This window comes from Equus przewalskii, chromosome 2, assembly GCF_037783145.1.
Source record: "Equus przewalskii isolate Varuska chromosome 2, EquPr2, whole genome shotgun sequence".
Classification (NCBI taxonomy): domain Eukaryota; kingdom Metazoa; phylum Chordata; class Mammalia; order Perissodactyla; family Equidae; genus Equus; species Equus przewalskii.
The window spans coordinates 76,106,178-76,132,357 of NC_091832.1; the positions used below are offsets into that span (position 1 = coordinate 76,106,178).

At 40.3% G+C, this 26,180-nt stretch overlaps 1 protein-coding gene across 2 annotated transcripts in view; it reads left to right on the forward strand.

Moving 5' to 3' along the window:
• The first annotated feature begins 1,128 nt into the window (after nucleotides 1-1,128).
• Nucleotides 1,129-26,180, forward strand: part of GASK1B (golgi associated kinase 1B) — a 49,172-nt gene continuing 24,120 nt past the window's right edge. The window contains exons 1-3 of one of the 2 annotated variants that reach the window (XM_070608812.1): nucleotides 1,169-2,078; nucleotides 2,196-2,293; nucleotides 21,248-21,385. In XM_070608812.1, coding sequence (XP_070464913.1) covers nucleotides 1,169-2,078; nucleotides 2,196-2,293; nucleotides 21,248-21,385 — 1,146 coding nt within the window. Of the gene's footprint in view, nucleotides 2,079-2,195; nucleotides 2,294-21,170; nucleotides 21,386-26,180 lie in introns of both variants that reach the window. The other variant, XM_070608810.1, reaches the window with a different exon arrangement.

The following is a 26,180-nucleotide window of genomic DNA, read 5'->3' on the forward strand; positions in this document are numbered from 1 at the left end:
TTTAAAAAACCCTTACCGTCTTAAAACTGGGTTATCCGCAGCCAGCTTCCAAGTAAGCATTTTGCTTTGCAATCAGTAGTTTTCAAGGGAGCTTTTAAAGCTGAGCTGAAATATTTGAAATGTGGAACCCTCTTGACCATGAAATATGTCCTACTTACATGCCTCAGACTTTAAAAGTTCTTTGCATTGGAATCAGGGATTACATTCTTCCCGGAGCCAAGCACGGGGCCAGCTGTGTAAGTAAGGTTGCTGTGAGTTCTTCCTCTCTTCTCTTAAATAATGTGAAAATAGAGCTACAGAGCCTTTTATTTTCTTTCAGCTGACTTTGGTGGAAAGAAAAGGAATAAAAAGCAGTCGGATCTGTGTTTTGTGTTTGTGCGTGTATGTGTGTGCATGTGTCACTGAATAAATGTAACTGCTTCCAAATAGATACGGGCGTTTATGGCTTTATATTATAATAACCCAGTGTAAGATAATGGAATGGATTATGCAGAAAAAGTTGTACCGTTGGATTGAACGAATATGTTTCTGAATTTGAAAGTTAAAACTTGGTGCTTCTGCCCAATTGCTTTATGCAAGACTTTTAAAAATAAATATGAGATAGCTATAGATTTTTAAACACATCTATTACTCGTCTTATTTCTGAATTTCAAAAAGGAAAAGCCTGGGTTTGTCAAATTTTAACGTTTTTCCTTCAGAATCAAATTAAATGACTCTAGCTACAAGTTATAAAATATTCTTGGGCTTTTTGTGTCTTGTTTTCACTACTCTGCACTGAATATCAAATCTATACATTTATCTTGTTTCTGTGTTTTAAGCTTCACTTAGTGGTGGTGTTTATGAAAGGAAAGAGTTACTTCTTTTCTTTCCTCTTGCAGAGGAACTGAATTCGTCTTAGATTGTGACTCAGTTAACTGTGTTTCCATTCATTTCCAGAAACAAGCCCCACTTCTCCTCGGGGAGGCTGATAGGAGTTTAAAAGGTTTGTTGCCGCGCGTCAGAAACTTTCCCAGCTCCACCACCGGCCCTTTACTTCCACCTCTACCCACTGGAGACCACTTAGACACTTAAGTGGAGGTGACAGCTGAATTCGGGAAATCATGCATCATGTCAGCAGGAGCCCACTGCAGACTTTAAACTCTGTTCAACATGTGGATGAGGCAGAGAAATGACCTGTCCAGACAAGCCAGGGCAACTCATAAACTGGTTCATTTGCTCCCTGTGCGTCCCACGGGTGTGTAAACTCTGGAGCAGCCGGCGCCCGAGGACCCGGAGGAACCTCCTGCTGGGCACTGCCTGTGCCATCTACCTGGGCTTCCTGGTAAGCCAGGTGGGGCGCGCCTCTCTCCAGCACAGACGGGCAGCAGAAAAGGGGCCGCGCCAGAGCCGCGACACCGCCGAGGCATCCTTTCCCGAGATACCCTTGGATGGTACTCTGGCCCCTCCTGAGTCCCAGGGCAACGGAACCACTCTGCAGCCCAATGTGGTGTACATTACCCTACGTTCCAAGCGCAGCAAGCCCGCCAATATCCGTGGCACAGTGAAACCCAAGCGCAGGAAGAAGTATGCAGTGGCATCTCTGGACCCTGGACAGGAGGCTTTGGTTGGACCATCCATCCAGCAGCGGGAAGCTGCAAGGGCTGCTGATGCTGAAGTGCCTGGGTATGTCCAGGGAGGAAACTTGGCCAAGGTTGGGGAACGACCCTGGAGGTTGATACGAGGTCCTGGAGTACGAGGTGGGCGCTCAGATTTCCAGCTGCCCAAGACCAGGGAGAGCAACATCAGAATCTACAGCGAGAGCGCCCCCTCGTGGCTGAGCAAAGAAGACATCCGCAGAATGCGTTTGCTGGCCGATGGTGCAGTGGCAAGCGTCCAGCCAGTGTTCTCTAAGAGCCGAGCGCGCTTGCTGGTGCTGGAGGGGACCGCTGCTGGCGCCGAGCCCGGCTGCGGCCCTCTCCCCTGTGGGCTGCTCAAGCAGCCTTTGGACATGAGTGAGGTGTTTGCCTTCCACCTGGACAGGATCCTGGGACTCAACAGGACCCTGCCTTCTGTGAGCAGGAAATCAGAGTTCATCCAAGGTAACAGCTTCACATGCTTCGTTATTTGCAGCTGTTGGGGATTCGGGTTGATTTTCCCTTTTCCCTCACTCTCTTTTTCTGAGTGATTTTCTCCACCCACGTTTCCCATTTGGACAGCAGCAGCAGCGTGTCTTTCCATACGCTTGGCATTCTTTATTTTCTCAGTTTGGGAGGATAGGAGCGTTCCAGGGAAATGCTGTTCTCGACATGCAAGAGTAAGCCCACACTGTGTAATCTTTGCTCTCCATTTCCCTCACTGCACTTCCCAGTGGCTTATTAAATCTAATTAAAGCCGATGGCAATTTGCATGATGAGGAGGGCAAGCCAGGGTGGAGGCAGTGCTGACAGTCAGGCGTATTAGTAGACAGGTTACTACGGAAGTAAGTAGAATTTCATTCCTTAGAAGTTTTTAAAGGAAAGGGGGACTTGGGTTATCTTTCCTCAGCAGATGGAATGTTTTTAAGATGCCCAGAGCCAGACCATGTTAGATTCAACCCCTTAATTTTTCACAATGGATTTAATCCCTTTATTTTACAAAGAAAATGAGGCAAAAATAGGTGATTTCTTCAGTATATAAGCTAACTAGCTGTACGGTTTCTTTAAGCCCATGACTATGGTTTATTGAGCCTAATTTCCAAGATTCTCTCAGGTGACAAACATTTTGCAGGTTCTAGGGTATGTAGCCAGTCACTTCCATTGCAGGCAAAGGGGCTGGTCTGTGGCCAAACTCATGCCATATAAAGGATATTCTCTGAATCTTGAGGCTATTCCAAGGTTTGAGTACAAACTGGGTGGGTTGGTAGCTTGTGTTTGAAAGCAGAATGATCCCAGAAGTTGCCACTATGAATTTAGGCTGGCCCAACAGGCTAAAAAGGGCTCCAGAGAGATTATAAACTCAAGGGATATTCCTGTATTTCCTGTCACCATAAAACTTAGCATTTTAGTGAGAGTCTCACGGAGTCTGGACTGGAATAAATCAAAAGTCCTGGGAGTGTCTGAGAACTAAAGGGCATGTCCAATGGCTTTAGGATTGTAATTTAGTCTTAGAATGGGTTCTTCTTGCAGTACCTGTGATTTGCTTAGAAGATTTGGCGTTCCTTACTTATCCTGGTTCATGTCTAAGTGCTTCAGATTCACAGGTGTGTTTTGATGTCTCAAGGTCACAAAATAGTGCACTGTGATTATGCTGATGTGAGAGAGCCTCTCCAATATTTAATCGAATGTTGGTGACAGCTAATTTTTATTGGGTGCTCACTATTTGCTAAGCACTGTATTAATTGATCCATATAGTTCAAACACGCATTGACTCCTATGGTTCTCGAAACAATGCTATGAGGGAGGTACTGTTATTATTTCCATTCAGTAGATGAGAAAATTGAGGCTGAGTTAGGCAAAGTAGTTGGCCTCTACTCCCACAGCGACCATTAATGGCTCAACTGGGTTTCGAACCTAGGCCCAGCAAACTTTAGACCATAATCTCTCAACCACTGGGCTTCGGTGACTGTATTACTTATTATCCAAACTGGAACACCTGGAATGAAAGAAGATATTGTTGGGCATTGAGACAACAGGCATACACTGAGGCTGTCCTGGGCACAGCAGGGTGTAGGGTCATCCTTGTCATGCTGTATTGCCCTTCATTTTCATGTCATAAAGGCCCCTGAGAAGAGAAGGTGAACTTTTGAATCTATCCTGAGGCATGGTACTATGATAGACCTCTGAGCTTTCCTGGGATGCTCCTGGATGGAAGTTGGGAGAATAAAGTAGTGGGTAGCCTGGGCTCTGGAGCTAGACTGCCTAGGTTTGAATTTATCAGCTACATGAACTGGAAATGGTACAATCTCAGTACTAAGTTCACTGAGTCACTCACATAGCCTCCGAGCCTCACATATCATTTCTTTATGTGATAGGAGTAGAACTAAAATCCAGGTGTCCTGACTGTTAAGCTTTTTGATACCACGATTCCTCTTAGATATTTAATTCTGTGCTGTTTATATCCTGCGTCTTTGGGAATAAAGAGGGCAGTTGCATTCAATTTGAAGGAGGGTCTATAATCCCAGTATAGCCTGGCGTTCCTCAATACTTTCAGAAGTAAGTGGTGATGGAAAGAAACCATTAAGACTGTATTAGTATGTCTCTTAATGTGATGAATTAAATACCTAAGATTATATCTCAAGCAATACCAGATCATTCTTTGATCCTTCTCTGATTTAGTTATTGAGAGTCATAAAATCAGGCCAATTTCCTCAGGAGCCTATAAAGAGATTTAAATATAGTTATGAGCACTCTACACAATATAATTCTACTCACGTACACTATTATATTGATGTAAAGTACATAAACAGATCAGTTCTGGTCATGGTAGGAAATATATAGACAGTCTTAGGTTCTCAGTATCTCTCTCCATCCACCTATTTCTAGTCTTTTCCTGACCTGTGTCTTTCTTACCCCGACTCCCACAGAAGTGTGTATTTTCTTTCTAGGGACCTCTATTCTTCTCTTGGCCCAAGCTTACCTTTATTTGAGCCTCCTTGTCCACTTAAGGAGGTGATAGATATTATCTAGTTACCCAGCACGTATTTCTGGCTCATTCTATTTCATTGCTCACTGAGTGATGTCAGCATCATGGCGGAGTGAACTTGCCTGGGACTCTCTCCCCTCCAACATGCAACCAAAAGGGGCATCCATACTCCAACAGAGGACAGCCTAACACAACACAAAGGTGTCAGAGACATGCAGCCGTATGATGGAGGGTGGAGAGGATGGAGCCCCCATCGGAGGAGCTAGAACAGGGTAACAGAGAACTTTGCTCCCTCCCCTAAAGACTGCAATCCGTGACCGTGGGAGGCTCCATGAGGGGCAGGGGATGTTCATTCGTGGGAACATCAAGGACCCCAGAGGGCCATGCAGCCTAGAGGAAAGACCTCTACAGGGAGGAGAGCTTTTGCAGGGAGTGACCTCATCAAGCCAACACCCCAGGAGACCAGATATTGAGAGCAGAGTGAGAAAGCCTGGAGAGCACACAGGAGAAAGTACCCCTCCCCCACCCTCCTCGTGCCTACTTCACTGCTGGGGATCTCGGCTGAAGGCAGAGGGCTCAGAATACATGGCTTTTGACCCCCACCCAGTGGTGATAGGTGGTAACTGCAACCAAATAATATCAGGATGCATAAGATCTGACCCACCTCCTCTAGCCATATCAAACACTATATCAAATCTCCAGACCAGAGAGAAAATGACAAGTACCCAGAATTAAGTCCTGAGGACACAGAAATATGTAATCTAAATGACAATGAATTCAAAATAGCTATCATCAAAAAACTCAACGAGGTAAAAGAAAATGTAGAGAAACAATTCAATGAGTTCAGGAGCTGCTTCACAAAAGAGATTGAAACTATAAAGAAGAATCAGTCAGAAATATTAGAGATGAAAGACACAATGGAAGAGATAAAACAAAACATGGATTCTCTGAACATTCAAGTGGACATCATAGAGGAACATATTAGCATAATGGAAGATAGACATGTTGAAATGCTCCAGACAGAGGAGGAGAGAGAACTAAGACTAAAAAGAAAAGAAGAAAGTCTCCAAGAAATATCCAACTCAATTAGGAAATGCAAAATAAGAATTATAGGTATTCAAGAAGGAGAAGAGAAGGAGAATGGAGCAGAAAGCATGTTCAAAGAAATAATAGCAGAGAACTTTCCCAAACCTAGGGAAAGAGAGGGAAATCTGTGTGGAAGAAGCTTCCAGATATCCTAGATATGTCAGTGTAAAAAGACCTCCTGCAAGGCATATAGTAGTAAAACTGGCAAAAATGAATGACAAAGAAAGAATACTAAGGGCAGCAAGGCAGAAGAAAATAACTTACAAAGGAACGCCTATCCGGCTTTCAGGGGATTTCTCTGCGGAAACCTTACAAGCTAGGAGAGAATGGAATGACATATTCAAATCTTTAAAAAACAAAAATTTTTAGCCAAGAATACTCTAACCAGCAAGAATATCCTTCAGATATGAGGGAGAAATAAAAACTTTCCCAGACAAACAGAAGCTAAGGGAGTTTGTAGCCACAAGACCACCACCCCCCTACAAGAAATCCTCAAGAAGGCCCTCATACCTGAAAAAAAAAAGGGGGAGAAAGGAGAATCAGAATAGGATAGCAAATACTCAAGTATAGCGTTAAGCTAAAGGGAAAGAAAACACCAAAAACAAAGATAATCCTGTCATTTTAACCACAAACTCACAACACAAGTTGGAATAAGATGTGAGAAATACAATTTAGGAGGGGAGGAGGAAAGGGACTGAATTGGTTTAGACTAAGGAAATAAGAGGCCATCAGAAAATGGACTATCTTATACACGAGATTCTGAATACAAACCTCAGGGTAACCACTAAACAAAAAAGCAGAACAGAGACACAAATAATAAATAAGGAGAAAACAAAGAAACACATCATAAAAAAACTATATCATTGCTTTGTATTATAATTGTTTGTGTAATCACCTATGCCTTCCCACTAATCTCTAGGTCTGTGAAGGTAGAGATATTTCTTGTCTTGTTTGTCATTGCAATTCTAGATCCTAATGGAGAGTCTGGCACATAGTAGGTACTCAATAAATATTTTTGAATGAATGCAGGAATGCATTCTTGGCCTGTTCCATTGACTCTAAGCAGTAAATCTATATTTGCCTCCGGCTTCTAATACTCATGACAAGTACTACCATTTTTAGTCCTAAATCCTGGCTGGGATTTCTCCTGGAGGTTCTTATAAAGAGCTCATTGTAGAGGTAATGAAAAAATGTCCTTGGCAGCCTCTGTATAATGCAAATAATAAGATTTATAAAGCTTGTTTCTGTGAGTCCCATCAATATGGTTTGCTGGTCTCGCACTATAATGTAATTTGATAATGAGTCTTCTGTAGGAGGAACAATAGGATTTAGCTTAGGCATGTATTTCTCTGATGATCTGGCTTGGTCTTAGACCAAGACCAATATCTGGGAGAGTGGCTAGCCAGCAAATCTTGTAAGTTATCTTCTCTAAATGTTGTTTCTGTTCTCTGACTTTTGATTAATGTTTGTGAAAATAAATTCATGCCTAGTACCAAGAACACAGCTAGTCTGTATTGTGAGTTGAATACAGGTGTTTGGCTTTTCTCAGTTAATCTTTCCAAGAAACCTATGCAGTATACGTTTTATTTTTACCTCAATTTTGAGATGAAAGAAAGGTAATAAGAAGACAGCTCAAGATTGTACAATGAGTTTGTTGTCTGGAAAGAATTCAAACCCTTGTCTTCTATCTTCCAAGTCTTTCCTTTTTTTAATCAATCTGTTCCCCTCAACAAATCCTTTAAGGGGCCTTAAGGTATGCCTTTTTTCTTCACCACCACAATCTATTAGTATATCTAGTTATTTAATATAACTAGAAACAGACAACTTACACACTGATGCACAGATACAGGCTATGGGAACCTCTTTTTTTCTCAAGGAGACAACAACCTTAACCATAGCAAGAGTAATGCTGGTGTTACCATATAGCAGGCACTGTTTTAAGTACTGTGCATGCATTGTCTCGCTAAATCCTCATACTACTTTTACAAGGTGGGTACTCTGTAAGAGACATTTTGTGGATGTGAAAATAGAGGCTCAGAATAATGAAGTACCTTGCTCAAAGTCATGTAAATTGCCTGGATGTAAAAAAGATATATGAGATGCAAAGGGAGACGTAAAAGAGAATCCAATGCTATGATTTGAATGATCTGCCTGCCCCCAGCCTCTCAGGTGAAGCTTTCTGTTGACTCAGTCCAAAGACAAAAGGTATCAATTATAAGGCTCATATTCAGGGTCTTTTTTTTTGAGGAAGATTAGCCCAGAGCTAACATCTGCCGCCAATCCTCCTCTTTTTGCTGAGGAAGACTGGCCCTGAGCTAACATCCATGCCCATCTTCCTCTGCTCTATATGTGGGACACCTACCGCAGCATGGCTTGAAAAGGGATGCATAAGTCTGCACCCAGGAACTGAACTGGTGAACCCTGGGCCACCGAAGTGGAACATGTGAACTTAACCGCTGCACTGCTGGGCAGGCCCTTAGAGTCTTTTAAATTAGTAAAATGGATGTTTGCGATTCAATCAGCACAGAGCTGTTAGTTCAGGTTAATCTGGGACAGGTTTGTATAAATTGATGAATTCTCCTTGAATATAAAAATATATAAGTGAAATTAGTGGACTTAACTGGCCTTTTACTGAATACCAGACCATTTTCTGACAGGTGTAACTCCAAAGATAACCCAGAAAATGAGAAGAGTGTGCTTGGGGAACAGCAAGGTTATCATTAGGTAGGGAGTGCAGCAGTGTACCATACTACAAAATTCAGCAATTATCATGAAGCAGAGCCTCATCCTACGCATGTCTGCGGGAAATGCAAAAGTGAGTTGAAATACAGCATCAAAGGGCTGTTTAAAAAAAATCCATTTCTGCAATCATGAAATCTTGTTCAATTTGAATCTATAAAGAGTCTAGTGTTATGTATCACACGCTGCCTACACTGCATTTGGTATCTTTTGTCTACTCCATCACTTAACACGTCCACACAGCAGATAGTATTGATACTTTAAATATGGGTGATGTTATGAAATTTGCCCAAGGACACATACATAGTGAGCAGTGGAACTGTAATTTGTACCCAATTCTGTCTGACACTAAAGCCTCCTCATGTTTCTTCTCTTAACCCATACCACTACCACCTCTCAAATATAACTTGGCGTAATTATGGGTTAGTGACAAAAATGTGCAAATTTTAGTATGGTGATTTCTGATTTACCACTATGCCAACATTTTTAATTAATTTCTTCTTTCAATTCTACAATTTAACATTGAAAATATTTTTACTCAGGGGAAGAATTGACGTATCATTCTGAACACTGCTACAAGGGTTGTTTTTTTTTTAAATGCAAGCCAATGTTACCAGATTTTCTTGTTTTTCCAAAAATAATCATATGGATGCAAATGTGGCTGAACATATTAGTGCGTTTTCTTCCAAACTGTCTTTGCAAAAGTCATAAATCATTGCAAAGGTCACCAGATACTGGGTGATACTGACACATTTCGATAATTTTTTTAACAAAATATTTAAAAATATTTATCTAAGACAAGACAAAGCAGACTATGTCCATGTAAAAGTCAAGAGCACAGGAAAACCCAGCACCCCTCTGTGATCTTCGATTTAGCAACTTTGCCAAAGCTCCCCTCGCAGTCTGCACAGTAATGTGAATGAATCCCAAGGGACACCATTTTGGTAGCATTTAAGCATTGTACTATTTTTCATGCTGATGGAAGATGCATTATGTATGCTTTATTTTTAGGATGCTGTTTTATTGCCACAGAGCTGTCACACTGAATTAAGGTAGTCTAGTTCCAGGAATTCTGTGTGTCAAGGCTGCTTAGAAGACAAACTACAGGCACGCCACCAACTTCCATTTAAATTCATTGTAGATCCCACATTGCTCACGTTTTCCAACTGGTATTGCCTCGTCCATTATGAAGTAGGAGAAAGACATGGTGTATTTTCCACTCTTTCCGAGTCCACGCGAGCAGCCCTGTGAGTTGCTGGGTGATGGCGTGGTTGCCAGAGCAAGGGGCTGGCAGCTGCGCATCTCGCGTGGCTTCAGGCTGTCTGGCAGGGACAGGGTCTTTTGTAGAGAGTTAGGAGAATGACCCAGATGACCCCACAACTTGGAAACACACTGACTTCAAAATCCTAGAAATCTTGGACATAGGTGCAAACTGTCTTCTAAGATATTTATTTAGGAGGGTAAGAATCTTGTTTTAGTTTTAAAAATCTAGATTGAAAGCACATTGTGTTCTTTATCAGAAAAGCCCTAAGGGTATTTCTTTAGCAATCAAATTGAGCTGGTCAGTTTAAGACTTTCACTCATCAGTGAACAAAAGTTTACTGAGCATCTGCTTCAAGCAGCACCCCGCTCTAGGGCCCTCTTGGTTGCTCTCTACATGCCTTCATAGACAAAGTGGGGGAACGGGGGAATGTTCTCTGCTGTGCCTCTGAAACTTGTCCCCTGATGTCCCACATGACTGGGACAGAGGGGACACCGAATAGTTGCCACGTTTCTCACAGCGTAAAACATGCATGTGCCTCAGTTCCATTCAGTCTATTCCCTTCTATGCTATCACACTGATCTTTTCTTCTTTTAAGAAGTATTTATTGAGCACCTGCTCTGTGCCTGCCACTCTTCTAGTCATTGGGGACTACGTCAATGAACAACACGGTCAAGAATCCCTGCCCCACGGAGCTGACACTAGTGGGCTGTGTGAGAGTTCAGTGGGCTGGGGGGAATCTTCTTATTGCCACTGATTTCAGGATTCACTCAGCACCAGCCTGAGCCCAAGGTCATGACCTTTCCCTTAGAACTGAATCTGTTGCTGTGTCTGGGTTGGTCTACAGATAACACAGGTGCAGAAGGCCTAGACGGCCCCCTCTAACCTCAGTTAATGGGCAAATATTGAAGTTTCAGTCGAATTCAGTTGTCATCGATTGCGTTCACTTTGTGTGTGCATGGCACTGCTCTAAGCATAGGGAGGAAGCCGTACGGCCTTTAAGTCAAATAGCTTTGTAGTTAAGAGTGTGGACTGGCATATTAGTTTGCTAGGGCTGCCATCACAAAATACCAGACTGGGTGGCTTAAACATCAGGAATTTATTTTCTTACAGTTCTGGAGGCTAGAAGTCCAACATGAAGGTGTCAGCAGGTTTGGTGTTTCCTGAGGCCTCTGTCCTTGACTTGCAGGTGGCTGCCTTCTTGTTGTGCCCTGACGTGGCCCTTCCTCTGGGTGTGTACATCCCTAGTGTCCCTCTGTGACTCTAATCTCCTCTTCTTGTAAGGACACCTGGTATATTGGGTTAGGGCCCACCATAATGGCCTTATTTTATCTTAATTACTTCTTTAAAGGCCCAGCTCCAAATACCGTCACAATCTGAGGTACTGAGGGTTAGAGCTTTAACATATGAATTTTGAGAGAACACAATTCACTTCATACCAACTGGCAATCTAGACTCCCTGAGTTTGAATCCTGGTTCTACCACTTGATAGCTGTGTAACCTGGGATAATTAACTAAATTGCTTTGTACCTTATTTCTTCATTAGTATAATAAGGAGGATGATAAAAATAAGTGGATGATAACAGTACTTATTTCATAGAGTTATGGTGAGAATTGATATGTATAAAATATGTCTAGCAGTGCCTAACACATAGTAACACTCAGTAATTGTTACCTATTGTTGTCATTCAGTTTCTAAGCTGATTCAGCTCTTTGTGATGTGTTTCCTTAGATTTTCTTAGTTTATCTAGATTGATGTTTACTTGAACTAAGTAAACAGGCTCCGAAAATTGCTATTTAAAGAAAGTGCGTGGAGTTGATAGTGGATAATACCCATCTCTCTCATTTGTGGAGTGCTAGGCACTTTCCATTCATTATCTCACTAAATTTCACAACAGCCCCATACATTAGACATTCTTGTACAGATTTTCTGTGGGAAAAATAACAATAACATATGTCAGAGAATAACATATGTCCTCCAAAGGCCCAGAGGTCGTGTGTCATGGGGTTGGGCTGTAGACATGGATCAAGAGGACTCCATAGCCTTGTTCTTCATCCCTGCGGTGAACTGTCTCCATTATCTCTTCACAGCATGTGTTAGCTCCAATGATTGTGATCTGGGGCTTTCCCAGTTAATCACACTTTCAGATGGTAACCCACTTTCCCCACTGCCTTTCTGTCTGATTCTCAAATGTATCCACGATCCCTTAACTGTTCCCCTTCTCATCACAGTGATTTGGGGTTGGGGGAGAGAGGCGGTGGTGTTCCCACCATCCCTATTTTCATCATTTTATTCTAGTGTCTCGTGGAATTATAGAGACATGGGAGTGATTACTGAGTACAAGCTGTGTAGAGTGAGGGCCTGGTAACCTCTGTACATCCTCACCTCTATTTCTCAAGTTTCTCTCTAATCTGTCTTGGTTCATTTAGAGTGGGGACGGTGAAATCACAGCCTACTAGGAGGTCACACCAACCAAACTTTTAGTTAGGGCCCATTGACTGTTCCTTAGAACCTAAGGGCTATAGATGAAAACTGGGGGATTTAGAAAAACTCATTCATTCATTCATTACAATTTTGGAATGTTTGCTTTGGTCCAGAAATGATATAAGGGGCTGGAAATCCAAAGATGATTAAGAAATAGTCCCTGCTCTCACAGAGCGCTCAGCTTGTAGGGCAGGCGACAGCTGAGCAAGCCTGCCATACGAGAAGGGTATGGTAAAGACCTCAATGGGAATGGTTTTTGGAGCCCCTGCAGACACAGAGAAGGAGACTTTAGCCCAGAATGTGTGTGTAGGGCGGTAGGCGGGGGGACTGTACAAACTTTTAGAAGAGATAATGTCAGAACTGGTTCTTAAAAGTCACTGTGGGTGGAGTGAGAGATGGGGTGGGTGTAGAAAGGGGAGAGAGAGAGATGTGTGCAAAACTTGTGAACGCAGAGTGTGCTTAGCAAACTGCAAATAGTTCTGAAAAAAAGGAGATTAGGGTTTGTGGGGGCTGTTGTGGGGTATGGTTGAAGTGAGATAAAGCTGTGGTGAGTGGAGCTTGGTTGGTTTTATGTCATGTAAGGACATGGACTTTATCTTGCAGATAATGGGGAATCTTTGAAGGGTTTGAAGAGGAGGAGTTATGTAATGGGCTCTGCATTGCAGGAGGGTCGTTCTGGTTAGGAATTCGTGGTTCCTTTATCTACATTAATAAACACGAAATTGTCCGGGAGCGGGTCATCCTGATGTGACCAAGACTTGGTTTGCAAAACGTGATTGTTTGTGGAGCCTGGCACAGTGACCACATCATCACCGCCCTCTAAAGCCTGCTTTGATTCCTGTTTTTTAAACGGAATATTGGGACAGGAAGCGTCTGGGAGTTTCCATTTATGTAGCGGAAGTCCAGGGCAGACCTAGAAAGCAGAAGTTCCTGTCCATTAGTCAAAGGTTCGGAACAAAGAAGGACACTTTGTTTTTAAAATAGAACTGATGATTTCGATTGTTTAAGTGGCGTGTGATGGAGGAAGTCACAAGACATTCTCCTTTCCTGCTTCCTCAGCGTGATGCTCAGCTAACTCTTGAGGAAATATGGAAATTATTTTAACTCAGTCCAGTCTAGAGAAAACAAGCTGTGAAGTAAAAAACAGATAAGTAAATACATTTATTTTTTGTTTGAAGAAATGTATTTAAATCACCCAGGAATCTATTTCTAAGACAAGTCCCTATAGCTAGGACTTTGCTGGCTGTATAGAATTGATACAGAAAAGATCTTTGAATTCTGCCTTTCTACCACCTCCCCCCTTCTTAAATCATAAAAACCAAACATAGGTTTGGTTGTTTTTCATATTTGACAGTGCTGTGTTTCCAGTATCTCGGTGCATTCTCATACATCCCTGCCAGACAGATTTGGAAGTACTCTTCTCGCACCTGGGGGAACTCAGTGCCTCAGTCAGGGCAGCTAGAGATGTGGCTCAGGTCCTCTGGAGACCAGTGATGGGATCAAGAAGAGAATCAACACCTGTGAATCCTTTTTCTACCCCACCCCATATTCTCAGCTCCTTTTCAGCAAAGGTTCTTTTTCTTAACTGTGGCCTTTCACCACATAGCTATTTTGGGGCACAGTATTTCTTCATTTCTTGGCTTCATGCTGAGAACCCAGTCTTTATTTTAGTCCTTCATTTGTTCCCTTCAAAACATTTGTTCAACTGGCAAACATTTTATTTGATCATCATTATGTGTACACACTTGTCTGTTTCTGTGAAACTCCAAGCTCTCTAAGGCCTGGGTCTTGCCTGGGACTGGGATCTTGCCAGGCCTCCTTTTTCGGTATGCTTCTTTCTCAATTCTTTCTATCCAAAACATGGGAACCAAATAGGCCCAGATATTGAGGGACAGTTGTAAATACTTGTTTTTTGAATAAGTGAATAAACAATATTTAAAACCCTGAGCAGAAGTAAGATTTTATCTCATCCTTCAAATTTCCTCCTCTTTCAAGGCTGCACAGAATCTTGCATTCCCATTCTGCCCTCTCTCACAGTTACTAACTTGCTTGCATTCACCATCTCTAAACCAAGAGCTCTTACCTGCTTTTCACTTCAGTCTAAGACTTTTAATTGCTAACACCCTACTGTGATAGACACTCTCGAAAAATAGAGCAGATAGTACTTAGGGGATCATTAACAACCAGACACCTGCTACTATCACTGGCATTGCATCAACATCAACCATTGCTTTTAGCGTTAGAGATCCGCATCATTAAGGTTTTCCTTTACTGCATTGGACATTTGTGATGGAATCGGACAGAATTTGTTTCCCATAACTAAGACGAGCCTCGAGTTTTGACTGGCCTTTGTTTTCTTTAATGGGTTTGTAGAGTTTTGTTTGTTTCTTGTTTTTTGGTGAGGAAGATTGGCCCTGAGCTAACACCTGTTGCCAATCTTCCTCTTTTTGCTTGAGGAAGAGTGGTCCTGACCTAACATCTGTGCACATCTTCCTCTGTTTTGTACGTGGGTTGCTGCCACAGCATGGCTTGATGAGTGGTGTGTAGGTCTGCACGCAGGAACCAAACCCACGAACCCTAGGCCACTGTTATGGAGCGTGCCGAACTTAACCACTATGGCCACCGGGCTGGCCCTGTAGAGTTATTTTTAGTGAAGGGCTCTGAGCTGAACTGTCGCTTTCCTTTTTGTCTTTTTTTTTTTTTATTGAGTTAATGATAGGTTACAATTTTGTGAAATTTCAGTTGTACATTAATGTTTGTCATTCATCTTGTAGGTGCGCCACTTCACCCTTTGTGCCCACCCCCCATCCCACCTTTCCCCTGGTAGACACTAATCTGTTCTCTTTGTCCACATTTTTAAATTCCTCATATGAGTGGAGTCATACAGAGATTATCCTTCTCTAACTGGCTTATTTCACTTAACATAATTCCCTCAAGGTCCATCCATGTTATTGCAAATGGAATGATTTTGTTCTGTTTTGCAGCTGAGTAGTATTCCATTGTATATATGTACCACATCTTCTTTATCCAATCATCTGTTGATGGGCACTTAGGTTGCTTCCATGTCTTGGCTATTGTAAATAATGCTGCAATGAACATTGGGGTGCATAGGACTTTTGGAATTGCTGACTTCAAGCTCTTTGGATAGATACCCAGTAGTGGAATGGCTGGATCGTATGGTAGTTCTATTGTTAATTTTTTGAGGAATCTCCATACTGTTTTCCATAGTGGCTGCATCAGTTTGCATTCCCACCAGCAGTGTATGAGGGTTCCTTTTTCTCCACAACCTCTCCAACATTTGTTACTATTAGTTTTAGATATTTTTGTCATTCTAATGGGTGTAAGGTGATATGTTAGTGTAGTTTTGATTTGCATTTCCCTGATGATCAGCGAAGATGAGCATCTTTTCATGTGCCTATTGGCCATTTGTATATCTTCTTTGGAGAAATGTATGTTCATGTCTCCAGCCCATTTTTTGATTGGGTTGTTTGATTTTTTGTTGTTGAGTTGTGAGAGTTCTTTATATATTATGGATATTAAGCCTTTGTCAGATATATGACTTGCAAATATTTTTTCCCAGTTAGTGGGTTGTTTTTTTGTTTCAATCCTGTTTTCATTTGCCTTGAAGAAGCTCTTTAGGCTGATGAAGTCCCGTTTGTTTATTCTTTCTATTGTTTCCCTTCTCTGAGAAGGCATGGTGTCTGAAAAGATCCTTTTAATACTGATGTCAAAGAGTGTACTGCCTACGTTTTCTTCTAGAAGCCTTATGGTTTCAGGTCTCACCTTTAGGTCTTTGATCCATTTTGGGTTTATTTTGGTGAATGGTGAAAAAGAATGGTCAATTTTCATTCTTTTACATATGGCTTTCCAGTTTTCCCAGCACCATTTGTTGAAAAGACTTTCTTTTCTCCATTGTATGCCCTCAGCTCCTTTGTTGAAGATAAGCTGTCCATAGATGTGTGGTTTTATTTCTGGGCTTTCAATTCTGTTCCATTGATCTGTGCACCTGATTTTGTACCAGTACCATGCTGTTTTGATTACTGTACCTTTGTACTATGTTCTGAAGTCAGGGATTGTGATGCCTCTCATTTTGTTCTTTTGTCTCAGGATTGCTTTAGCAATTTGGGGTCTTTTGTTGCCCCATATGAATTTTAGGATTCTTTGTTCTAATTCTGTAAAGAATGTCATTGGGATTCTGATTGGGATAGCGTCGAATCTGTAGATTGTTTTAGGTAGAATGGACATCTTAACTATGTTTATTCTTCCAGTCCATGTACATGGAATGTTTTTCCATCTCCTTATGTTGTCGTCCAATTCTCTCAGAAAGGCCTTGTAATTTTCATTATATAGGTCCTTCACTTCCTTAGTTAAATTTACCCTGAGGTATTTTATTCTTTTTCTTGCGATTGTGAATGGTATTGTGTTCTTGATTTCTTTTTCTGTTAGTTTGTTATTAGAATATAGAAATGCTACTGATTTATGAAAATTGATTTTATACCCTGAAATTTTGCTGTAGTTGTTGATTACTTCTAAGAGTTTTCCAATGGATTCTTTGGGGTTTTCTATATATAAGATCATGTCATCTGCATACAGCGAGAGTTTCACTTCTTCCCTCCCTATTTGGATTCCTTTTATTCCTTTTTCTTGCCTGATTGCTCTGGTCAGGACCTCCAGTGCTATGTTAAATAAGAGTGGTGATAGAGGGCATCCTTGTCTCGTTCCTGTTTTCAGGGGGATGGCACTCAGTTTTTGCCCATTGAGTATGATGTTGGCTGTGGGTTTCCTTTTTGTTTTGTTCGCAAGAAATCTTGGAACTTGGCCCATGTGATAGGACTTTTGATTTCAGAGCTCAGGATGTTTTTACTTATTTTTGCTCAGTGACAAATGCAGACAGACACTCACAACTTCACCCAAAATGCTTAGCATTCACCTATAGTTCAACAAAACCAGTCAGCCAGCGTTCAAAGTGAAGGGCATTTAATAAATTCAGGCAAAGGAGATTGTGCATAGCATTCATTCTTAGTGAATTTTCATGTTCATCTTCTCCAAAGAGTATCTTCTTGGTGCTTCTGAATAAAGAATGACTTGGGAGAACATCAAAATATGGGCGAAATATTCAGATTTTGGAAAAAAAAAGTTTTACTGGCAAATGTCCTTTTTAAAGACAGCTGTATAACATTTAATTCACACGAACACCCACGTATCTTTTAAAACCTGCTTTCTCACTACTCTGACAGTTAGAATTTTATCTCTTCACTGTTAAGATTTCTCTCGAGAGTACAGTACTGCATCATTTTGACAACCCTGAATGCAAAGAGATGAATGCCTCTCATCTCTGAAACACTTCAGGGTAAGTTGCTTTAACCAGTTTCCTGTTTTCAGAGGCTATTTTTCTGTCATCCTTTCAGATCTATCAAAGTTCATTTAATTCTTTTAACAGCCATATTTTCTAAAAAGTGGAATTCTCCTCACAGAAGTGCTCATAACTCTGAGATCTGGAGCCATACTGACTACTATTATTATCTCAGGAGCCATATGGGCTGATACACAGCAAGAAGACCTGTGCGTCAAAAGGACCCACAGCCACTCTCGGCTCAGCCTGACAATTGCTGCTCACCCTGCTTTCTGGAAATCCCCCTCTCCTGCAGTGCACTGAGACCCAGCAGGGTAGGACAAAACGTCTTTAGGTGACAGTCAGCATTCAAAATATTTTGCTGAGGGAGCATGGATGGATGTGGAGAAAAACACAGAATATTAATTGAAAGCCAATTATTCCTATCAACTGAAAGCTTCCTTTGACAGTTTGAGAATAACTTTTTAAATAATAGTATAGAAAATGTATCCTGCAAAATGTGATGATCTAAGGTAGAGAAATGGTAAATGAAATACAGTATACTCATAGACAAGATCAGGGGTTGATAACTACAGTTTATGGGCCAAAGATGGCCCACTGCCTGTTTCTGTGTGGCCTGTGAACTGCAAAAGGTTTTTCCAATTTTAAATCGTTGAGAAAAGTCAAAAGAATAATCATATTACTATGACACGTAAAAATTATGTGAAGTGCAAATTTCGGTGTCCCTAATAAAGTTTTATTGAAACACAGTCATGGCCATTTGTTGACTTATTGTCTTTAACTGCTTTCATGCTACAACAGAGTTGAGCACTTGCTGGTTGAATAGTTGTGGTGGAGGCCACATGGCTCTCCAAGCCTAAAATATTTACCATCTGCCGTTCACAAAGACCACCAGGCTAAATGATTATATCACAGTTAAGGCAACGCTATTTACAAATAATAAGAGAAATGTTTATGATATAATATTTTGTGAAATAATTATGACAAACTGTACATACAAGATGATCCCAAGTAGCTTATTTATTTTTGTGTGATTTTTGCTTCTTTCCTCTGGTGGAAATGTAACTTCCATGAAAGCAAAAATACCAAAAAGCGTTAATTAATTAATTTAGTTTCAGGTCTAAAATAGTGCTTGGCATATGGTAGATGTTTAATAAACAAATAAAGGCCTGTTGAAGACTGATGAATTATTTGATTGTATAATGTATATATGTAATAGTAGTCAGAGCAAAGCCTTTGTGGAATGTGCATGTATGTCAGGCACCAGGTTGAGAACTCTAAGGGCATGATCCTATTTAATCCCAACAAAGTCCACTTGGAAGATGCATTATCATACCCATTTTGCAGAAGACAAAAACAAGGAGAGGTTGCATAACTTGTCTAATGTTATAAAGCTAAGAAGTAATGTGACCACAATTCAAAAGGTCTGTTGGATTCCAGAGTCTGAGCTCTAACCATAAGCTGTACTCCTTGAATTTCTTAAAAACAATTTACATTTTCAGGTGAGAAAGGAAGGGATGGGAAAATACCAGAGGTAAATATACAAAGAACAGAACCAATTACTGGGAGATGAGATTATGGGTGATTTTTGTTTTCTTAGCTCTACATCTTAATGTTTTTCCACATTTCCTGAAATGAGTAGATTTACTTTTAATTACTTTTAAAATAAGAAACAAATGTTTCTCAAGGAAAGGAATAACAGCCAGAAGGTTGTTAGCTGTTGAATTGTTTATGTAGATCATTTCCTTGTTTCTCTGAGGGCCTTTTGTGAATTGCTGAGGAAACTGCTGGCCTGTCTGTCTCCGGGATTGATTTGTGTTGTTGAAGTTCGGTGTTAGGTTTCAACTCCCTTTGAATACTTCCTAGCCCTGAGAATGCACACTGCTCTCTGTGTATAACTTTGGTCCAAATACACTGACAGACAGAGCTTGTTGGTGTTTATCTTTAGAAGTCTGAACTACATGTCTTCGAAAGCTGTGAAGCTGTGTTGTGTCTCCTACTCGCATTTGGTTACACTGATCTATACGTGTCTCCCACTGCTTGATGGACTTTGACCTGGAATTTATTATTATTATTATTATTATTTTAATTGGCATAGTATTTGGAAGACATATATTTAAAATTATATTTATCTTATAGCTAAGAAGACAATTGGATCCAAGCAGCCTCAAGTCATTTAGTAACATAAAAGGAAATAAAAAGGAGGGAGATAATATTAAAAATGAAGTTCTTTAGTTATAGTTCAGGTTTCTTTCTCTTTTTTCTCTCAATTGTACGTCAATGACTGTGGCATATTTTCCACAATCTAAAGGACTTTCCACATGCCCTGGCCTAAATTGCAAGGTGAAAATTAGAAAGATTTTTCTTTTGGACAAAACTGGAATGCAGGTGATTAGATTGATTAAGTGAATACTATTAAAATTATTGAGATCACTGTAACCAAATTCAAGAGTGGTTAGAGAAGGTGATGGTTTCCTGCACTAAGGACCAGAGATAAGACTCTGCAAGAAGGCAAACACGCAAGGTGGTAAAATAAAAGTCTTTAACAAAAAGGAATTCAGTTATAGATTGAAAACCTCTCAGGTTATTTAAAAGGGCTTTAAAAAATTCCTGTGATGTGTCTAGACATTCCAGTCATAATTTCAGAGGCTTCTATTGTCCAGGCCTGTTAAGAATGAGGTAAGTGGGCTTTTTCAGATCTTTGTGATATAGTTGTTTTTTTTTTCAAGAGCATCATTCTGGTTTTTGAGTTATAAGCAAAGCTGCTCAGCATCATCTCTCAGTGACATTGGCAGAAATGAGAGCTTGGAAATGACATCATTGGTTTTAAGCTTAAAGTGTCATTTAATGTACCACATCATGATCTTCCCTGTTTAAGATGATTTCACTCGGGCTCATCATTTTTTATACAGTTTAGCAATGAAATTTCTAAACTATCAAGAGTGAGACGAAAGCAATTAGAGTGACAGATTTTTGAAAAATCACCTATGCACATGCAATTGAAGAAATGACATTTGCTTAAATACACTTTTTGAAGTTATATGTGAGTAAATGATCCGATGCCAAGAGCACCATTGTTTCTATCAGAAAAGAAAAAAACCTCTTGCTTCTTTTTTCTTTCTTTGGAGATTATAGTGAGTGGTGTGAACCATACAATTTCACTTTTAAATTTGCGACTTCTAAAAATTCTTTTCCTTCCTACATCATAAAGTGGCCTCAGAAAATCAGACAGTTGTTATTACAAATAGAGAGCAGCTCTACTCAGACATTGAATAGACAATTATAAATGTCTGGATTCTTTCCTTTTTTGTGGTTGCTGCTTTTAGATGTGGGATAAAACCACATTAACCAGAAGGACGTGGTTATTGGCCTATTCCTGCCACATCTATAAAGTGTGTTGTTTAAAACAATTTTTCTTTCATCGTCTAACAATGACTTTCCGTTTTATGAGACTTCTATCAGGAAGCATCATTGAGGTATAAAAACATGAAAACTTCAAAAGACAAAGGGACCATAAAATATCATCTAATCAAACTCTCACATTTGACAGGTGAGAGAATGAAGCTGTGGAAGAGTAAATGACTGATCAAGGGCGCACACTCAGTCAATAGCAGGCTAAAAGCATGTTTGTTTTTCGGATTTCGTAGATGGCCGCCCATGTCCTGTCATTCTCTGGGACTCATCTTTATCTCCAACAAGTAATGAGACCCACTCTTCTATTAAGCTCACCTGGGGAACTTATCAGCAGTTACTGAAACAGAAGTGCTGGCAGAATGGCCGAGTACCCAAACCCGAATGGGGTTGTACTGAAATACATCACCATGAGTGGTCCAAGATGGCACTCTTTGATTTTTTGTTACAGGTAAGTTTACCAAATCAAGTAAGTGATTATCTAAGACTGACAATGAATTATATAAGTCTGACCCTAAGGAATTTTCTGTACCTTGAGTTTTTGTGAAGCCAGAGTTTAAGTTCTATAATGCTGTATTTGGCAAATATGGTACCACATTACAAAATTTTATATCCTTTTGGGAAATATTCAGAAATATCCCTCAGCCTTTTTATCAATTTCAGAAGAAGCGATTCTTCAGTGCTTTAATCCCACTCATCATAGATACAATTTATTGAGATAACCCATCAACAACTCTTCAAGGTGGATAGTCTTACCCCATTTGGGAGGTGAGTAAATTGAAGTTTGGTGAGGTTAAGGATCTCACCCAAATTCTTACAACTACTAAAAGCTGGAACTAGGATTCCCTGGGATCTATTGATGGTTAGAGTTTGTCTTCCTTCTGATCATTCCACACTGTGTTTCAATGGTCACTTGGCCATATAGCTTACAGACACCATTCCCCTTGTTTTATTTCCAGTATTTTTTTGGAAATATTTCCTTAAGATTAGATATTTGGGAATAATAAATGTAGACCATCTACATAATTGAGTGACTTGACATTTTATAGGTTTCTTGTAACTCTTATCTCCTTTTGATAAAGATCTCATGACTCTCTTCAGCCTCTCATTCTGATTACTGCCTTCCCCTTCCTCCATTTTAGAAAAACTGGTCTTCTGTTGTTGTTGTATTGTTAATTAGTATTTTGTGGAAATTTGGGACTATCTTAGGACATTCGCAAAACATTCTCCTCTTGCTAATTCTTTTTTTGTATGTGACATTTCAAGAAGGAACTAGAGAGGAACAAAAATGTAGAAAGAAAACTAGTTTAGTCTAGAGTCACAGTCTAGGAATTAGGAACTTTTAAGAAGGACAGAATGATTTATGATGTCAGTGCTGCAGAGCCACCAGTGAGAACTGAGCTGGAGAGCAGGCCATTTGGTTTGGCAAGAAGGCAGTAAAGAGTCACCAAATACTATTGAAGAGTCCAGCTATGAGGCTCAGGCTTCTTTTAAGCATTGCATATGTATTATCTCATTATTCCATTAAGTAACATACTAACTCTGTGACGTAAGCACCTTCTCCGCATTTTACAGGTAGGGAAACTGAGGCATAAAGAGGCTATTATCAAGAACTGTGAAAGTTCTGAGATCTTACTCTTCTTTCAAGGTAACAAGTTAGCCAGCCACATGTTCATAGATACTAGCAGAATGAGAGACTCCTGGGTCAGAGACAAGTGACTTCATTACTCACGGTACAGCAGGTAGCATGAGCTTCATATTCCTTAGCTTTTCAAGTTCCATTGGGAATATACAAAGTGGCCCTGGAGAATGCTACATATAGTGGGCTTGTGTCACTGCCGAGGAACTCTAAGCTTGGGAAATCCCCAATCTGATAAGAGACTGCTAGCAAACCTGCCCAACATTTGCCCCAGAAGAAGACATTAATCTTTATTATCTTGGTCAGGAAACAAAGCTGCCTTCCACCCTAGAGGGAGACACTGTTTGTATCTTCCAAGGCTCTTTGTTATACTAAGGTCCTTGAAGAGATAGCACAGAACAAAACCTGATATAAGATATGCAGAAATGCCTTGGAGAATTGTCTCTACCTAACTTGTTTGGTGTTATATAGCTAATAAGTTCCAAAATAGAGATTTCAGCATGTTTGGCTAACTCTGGATTCCATATTTTTAATCATTATTGTATAACAACTACCAAGTTATCCTTAGGTTAATGAAAGAAGTTAGTGTCATAAAATGTATTAGCAATAAAGTAGAGAATGGATAAAGATTTCTAGGGTTAAGTAGTAAAGGTACTCACTATGAGGCCAGATGTTTGGGGAGTGGTCAGCATGGATGTTGAAGTTCCTGAGGATGATGACTAGTGAGAAGATGGGGAGCAACCATGAACCTGGTAGTGAAGTCTGTGAGAAAGAAATGACCTTGAGTTTTTTAGCCGATGAACATAAGAGCTAACCTATAACTGAGAGGGCAAACCCTTTCAGAAATTGTCTCTAGTGATATTTGTTTTAATTATGGAATCTTCAACTAATCTCAACCTACCCTCTGTCTTTATCATTCCCCTTTGTATTGAGGGGAGCTACAACTATCATTCAATCAGTGAAGATGTATTTATGCAATATCTGCGCATTATACTATAGAAAAAAAACCATGGGGGTAGCAAAGTAGTATAAGATAGTTATCTCCACTGCCCACCCCAAGTTTGTTTTTTTAAAAAAATTATGTTTATTTATTTATTTTGAAGAAGATTAGCCCTGAACTAACATCTGTGCCCATCCTCCTCAATTTTCTATGTGGAACACCTGCCACAGAATGGCTTGGTAAGTGATGTGTAGGTCCGTGCCTGGGATCCAAACTGGTGAACCCTGGGCCACCAAAGCAGAGACCATGAACTTAACTGCTATGCCACTGGGCCAGCCCAAGTTTGGTTTTTTAAAAAATTTATTTAGTTAGGAAAATATAGCACATGAAACAAAAAGATAGATCCATGTAAGAATGGCTGGCTGAAATAATTTAAGTTCTTACTGTTATGAGGTCAAAAGAGGGAGAGCACTTTACCATCAAGTAGATAGTGAAGGAGGAAGAGTTTGAGTAGGATTGTAGGCTGTAAATGATAGAGCGGATAGGGAAAGGCGTGAGGAAAAATACGGGGCTGTCAATGTTCATATGATATTTAGGGCATCCTAAATATACCATTTGTCTGAAGCACAGTTATTTAGGGGGGCAGTGATACTTCGTGCTATTGTTGAGAGGTACGATAGAACACAGAGGAAGAGAGCTGTTTTCACAAGATGTGTGTTCACTTTGTAACTTCTCTCTGTTTGTTACCCTGGCTGGCAAGAGCAAATTCCAGCTGAGCCACCCTCTCCTTCTAAGTGCAACAGCAGCTTTTATCATCATTATATCCATTGTGGTCTTGAGGACCACTCTGGGCACATGAAATCACTATTATAAATTTTCAACAAAGATAATATTTCAAATCGTTAAACTACAACTGTAACAGTCATGTAACACTTGCTATCTGCCTGGCACTGTTCTAAGCACTTGATACTAAGCACTAAGATAAGTTATTTAATCCTCATGTCAACCGTTTGAAGGAGATATTCTTATTTCCATTTAGAGATGAGGAGATCAAGGCAATGAGAAATTAAGTAACTTGACCAGGATCACATAGCTGGAATGCAATAGAACTGGAGTCAAACTCAGGAGTTCTGGCTTAAGAGACTTCTGAGCAATGCTTCCTCCTATTCATTTTATGAGAGAATGGCACCATCATCATCCAATTTTCTAAGTCAAAAATTTGCGAATCATCTAGGTGCTTTGTGATACTTACCCTCCCATCCATACAGTGACAAAATCCTTGTTATCTCCCCGACCCATCTTCTTTAAGGTATAGTTTGTGCTCCTATCTTAGTTCAGGCTTTGTCATTTATTACCTGGATGACTCCCTCCAATCCACTCAAACTGTATGAGCCAAGATCACCTTTGGCTTGAGATATTGTGCATCAGGCTGCGGCTTACCTCTGCAGGAACTGATTCTAGGGGAGGTCGGTTCTATTTGTGGTCTACTTTCTTGCTCCTTCTGCCTGTGGAAGGGTTGAGGGGTTTCTCGTTCTTGATAATCCATGAGGGTGAGATCTCTGCAAGACTTTACTGGAACCTGTCCAAGTTATGACTCCAAGATTAGAGTTCCTCATTTTGGCTCTGGGTAAAGCACTGAATGTAAAAGTCAGAAATTAATCTGATTGTTAAGAGTCAGTCTGGTTAGTATTTACAAAAGTATATCACTTGTATATACGAGGATGGTGTCTTGAGAGTGGAGTACCCTTTTCAGTCATCCAACACTTATTTACCTTCCACAGTGTAGTAGACAAAAGGCTAATTTCCCGTAGATGTTGCAGCATTTTACAATTTCACCAGTAAGGTATGAAAGTGCCTATTTCCCTCTCTCTTGCCAACTTTTGGAAGTGGAAAACTAATTAATGTTTTTGCTGATTTTATGGAGAGTAACGGGGTTTTGTTTATATTTCCAGTTCTTTCATTATGAGTAAGCTTAAGGATATCATATTTTCAATTATTGATTATTTGTGTTTTATTTTCGGTGAATTGCCTGTTCAAATCATTGCCCCATTTTATTGCATTTTGTATCCTTTTCCTTATTCTATGTCAAAAACATTTTGTATATCATGAAAATTAGCCTTTATCAATCCTATATGTCTCAAATATTTTTTCTTACTTTGTTGTTATTCTTTTGATTTTGCTCTTAGTAGATTTTACTATAGAGAAATTTTGTGGTTTTTTATAAGACCATATCTTTTTTGTGTGTATGTGAGGAAGGTTGTTGCTGAGCAAACATCTGTTGCCAATCTTCTTCTTTTTGCTTGAGGAAGATTGTAACTGAGCTAACATCTGTGCCAATCTTCCTCTATTTTGTGTGGGATGCTGCCATAGCGTGGCTTGAGGAACAGTGTTGGGTCTGTGCCCAGCACCTGCACCTGCAAATCCCGGGCCACTGAAGCAGAGCCTGCAAACTTAACCACTATGCCACCTGGCCAGACCCCCTTTTTTTTTTTTTTTTTTTTTTACACGATTAGCTTTTATTTCAGGACTAAAAATCACCATGACAGTTATCTCAGAGAGACACTATTTTCCATTAAGTAACTGTGGCTAGAGAACCATGAAAAGTAGAGTGGGACACTTTATGTTCCATGGGAATACTCCAAGAAGAGACAAAAGTGTGGCCAGACC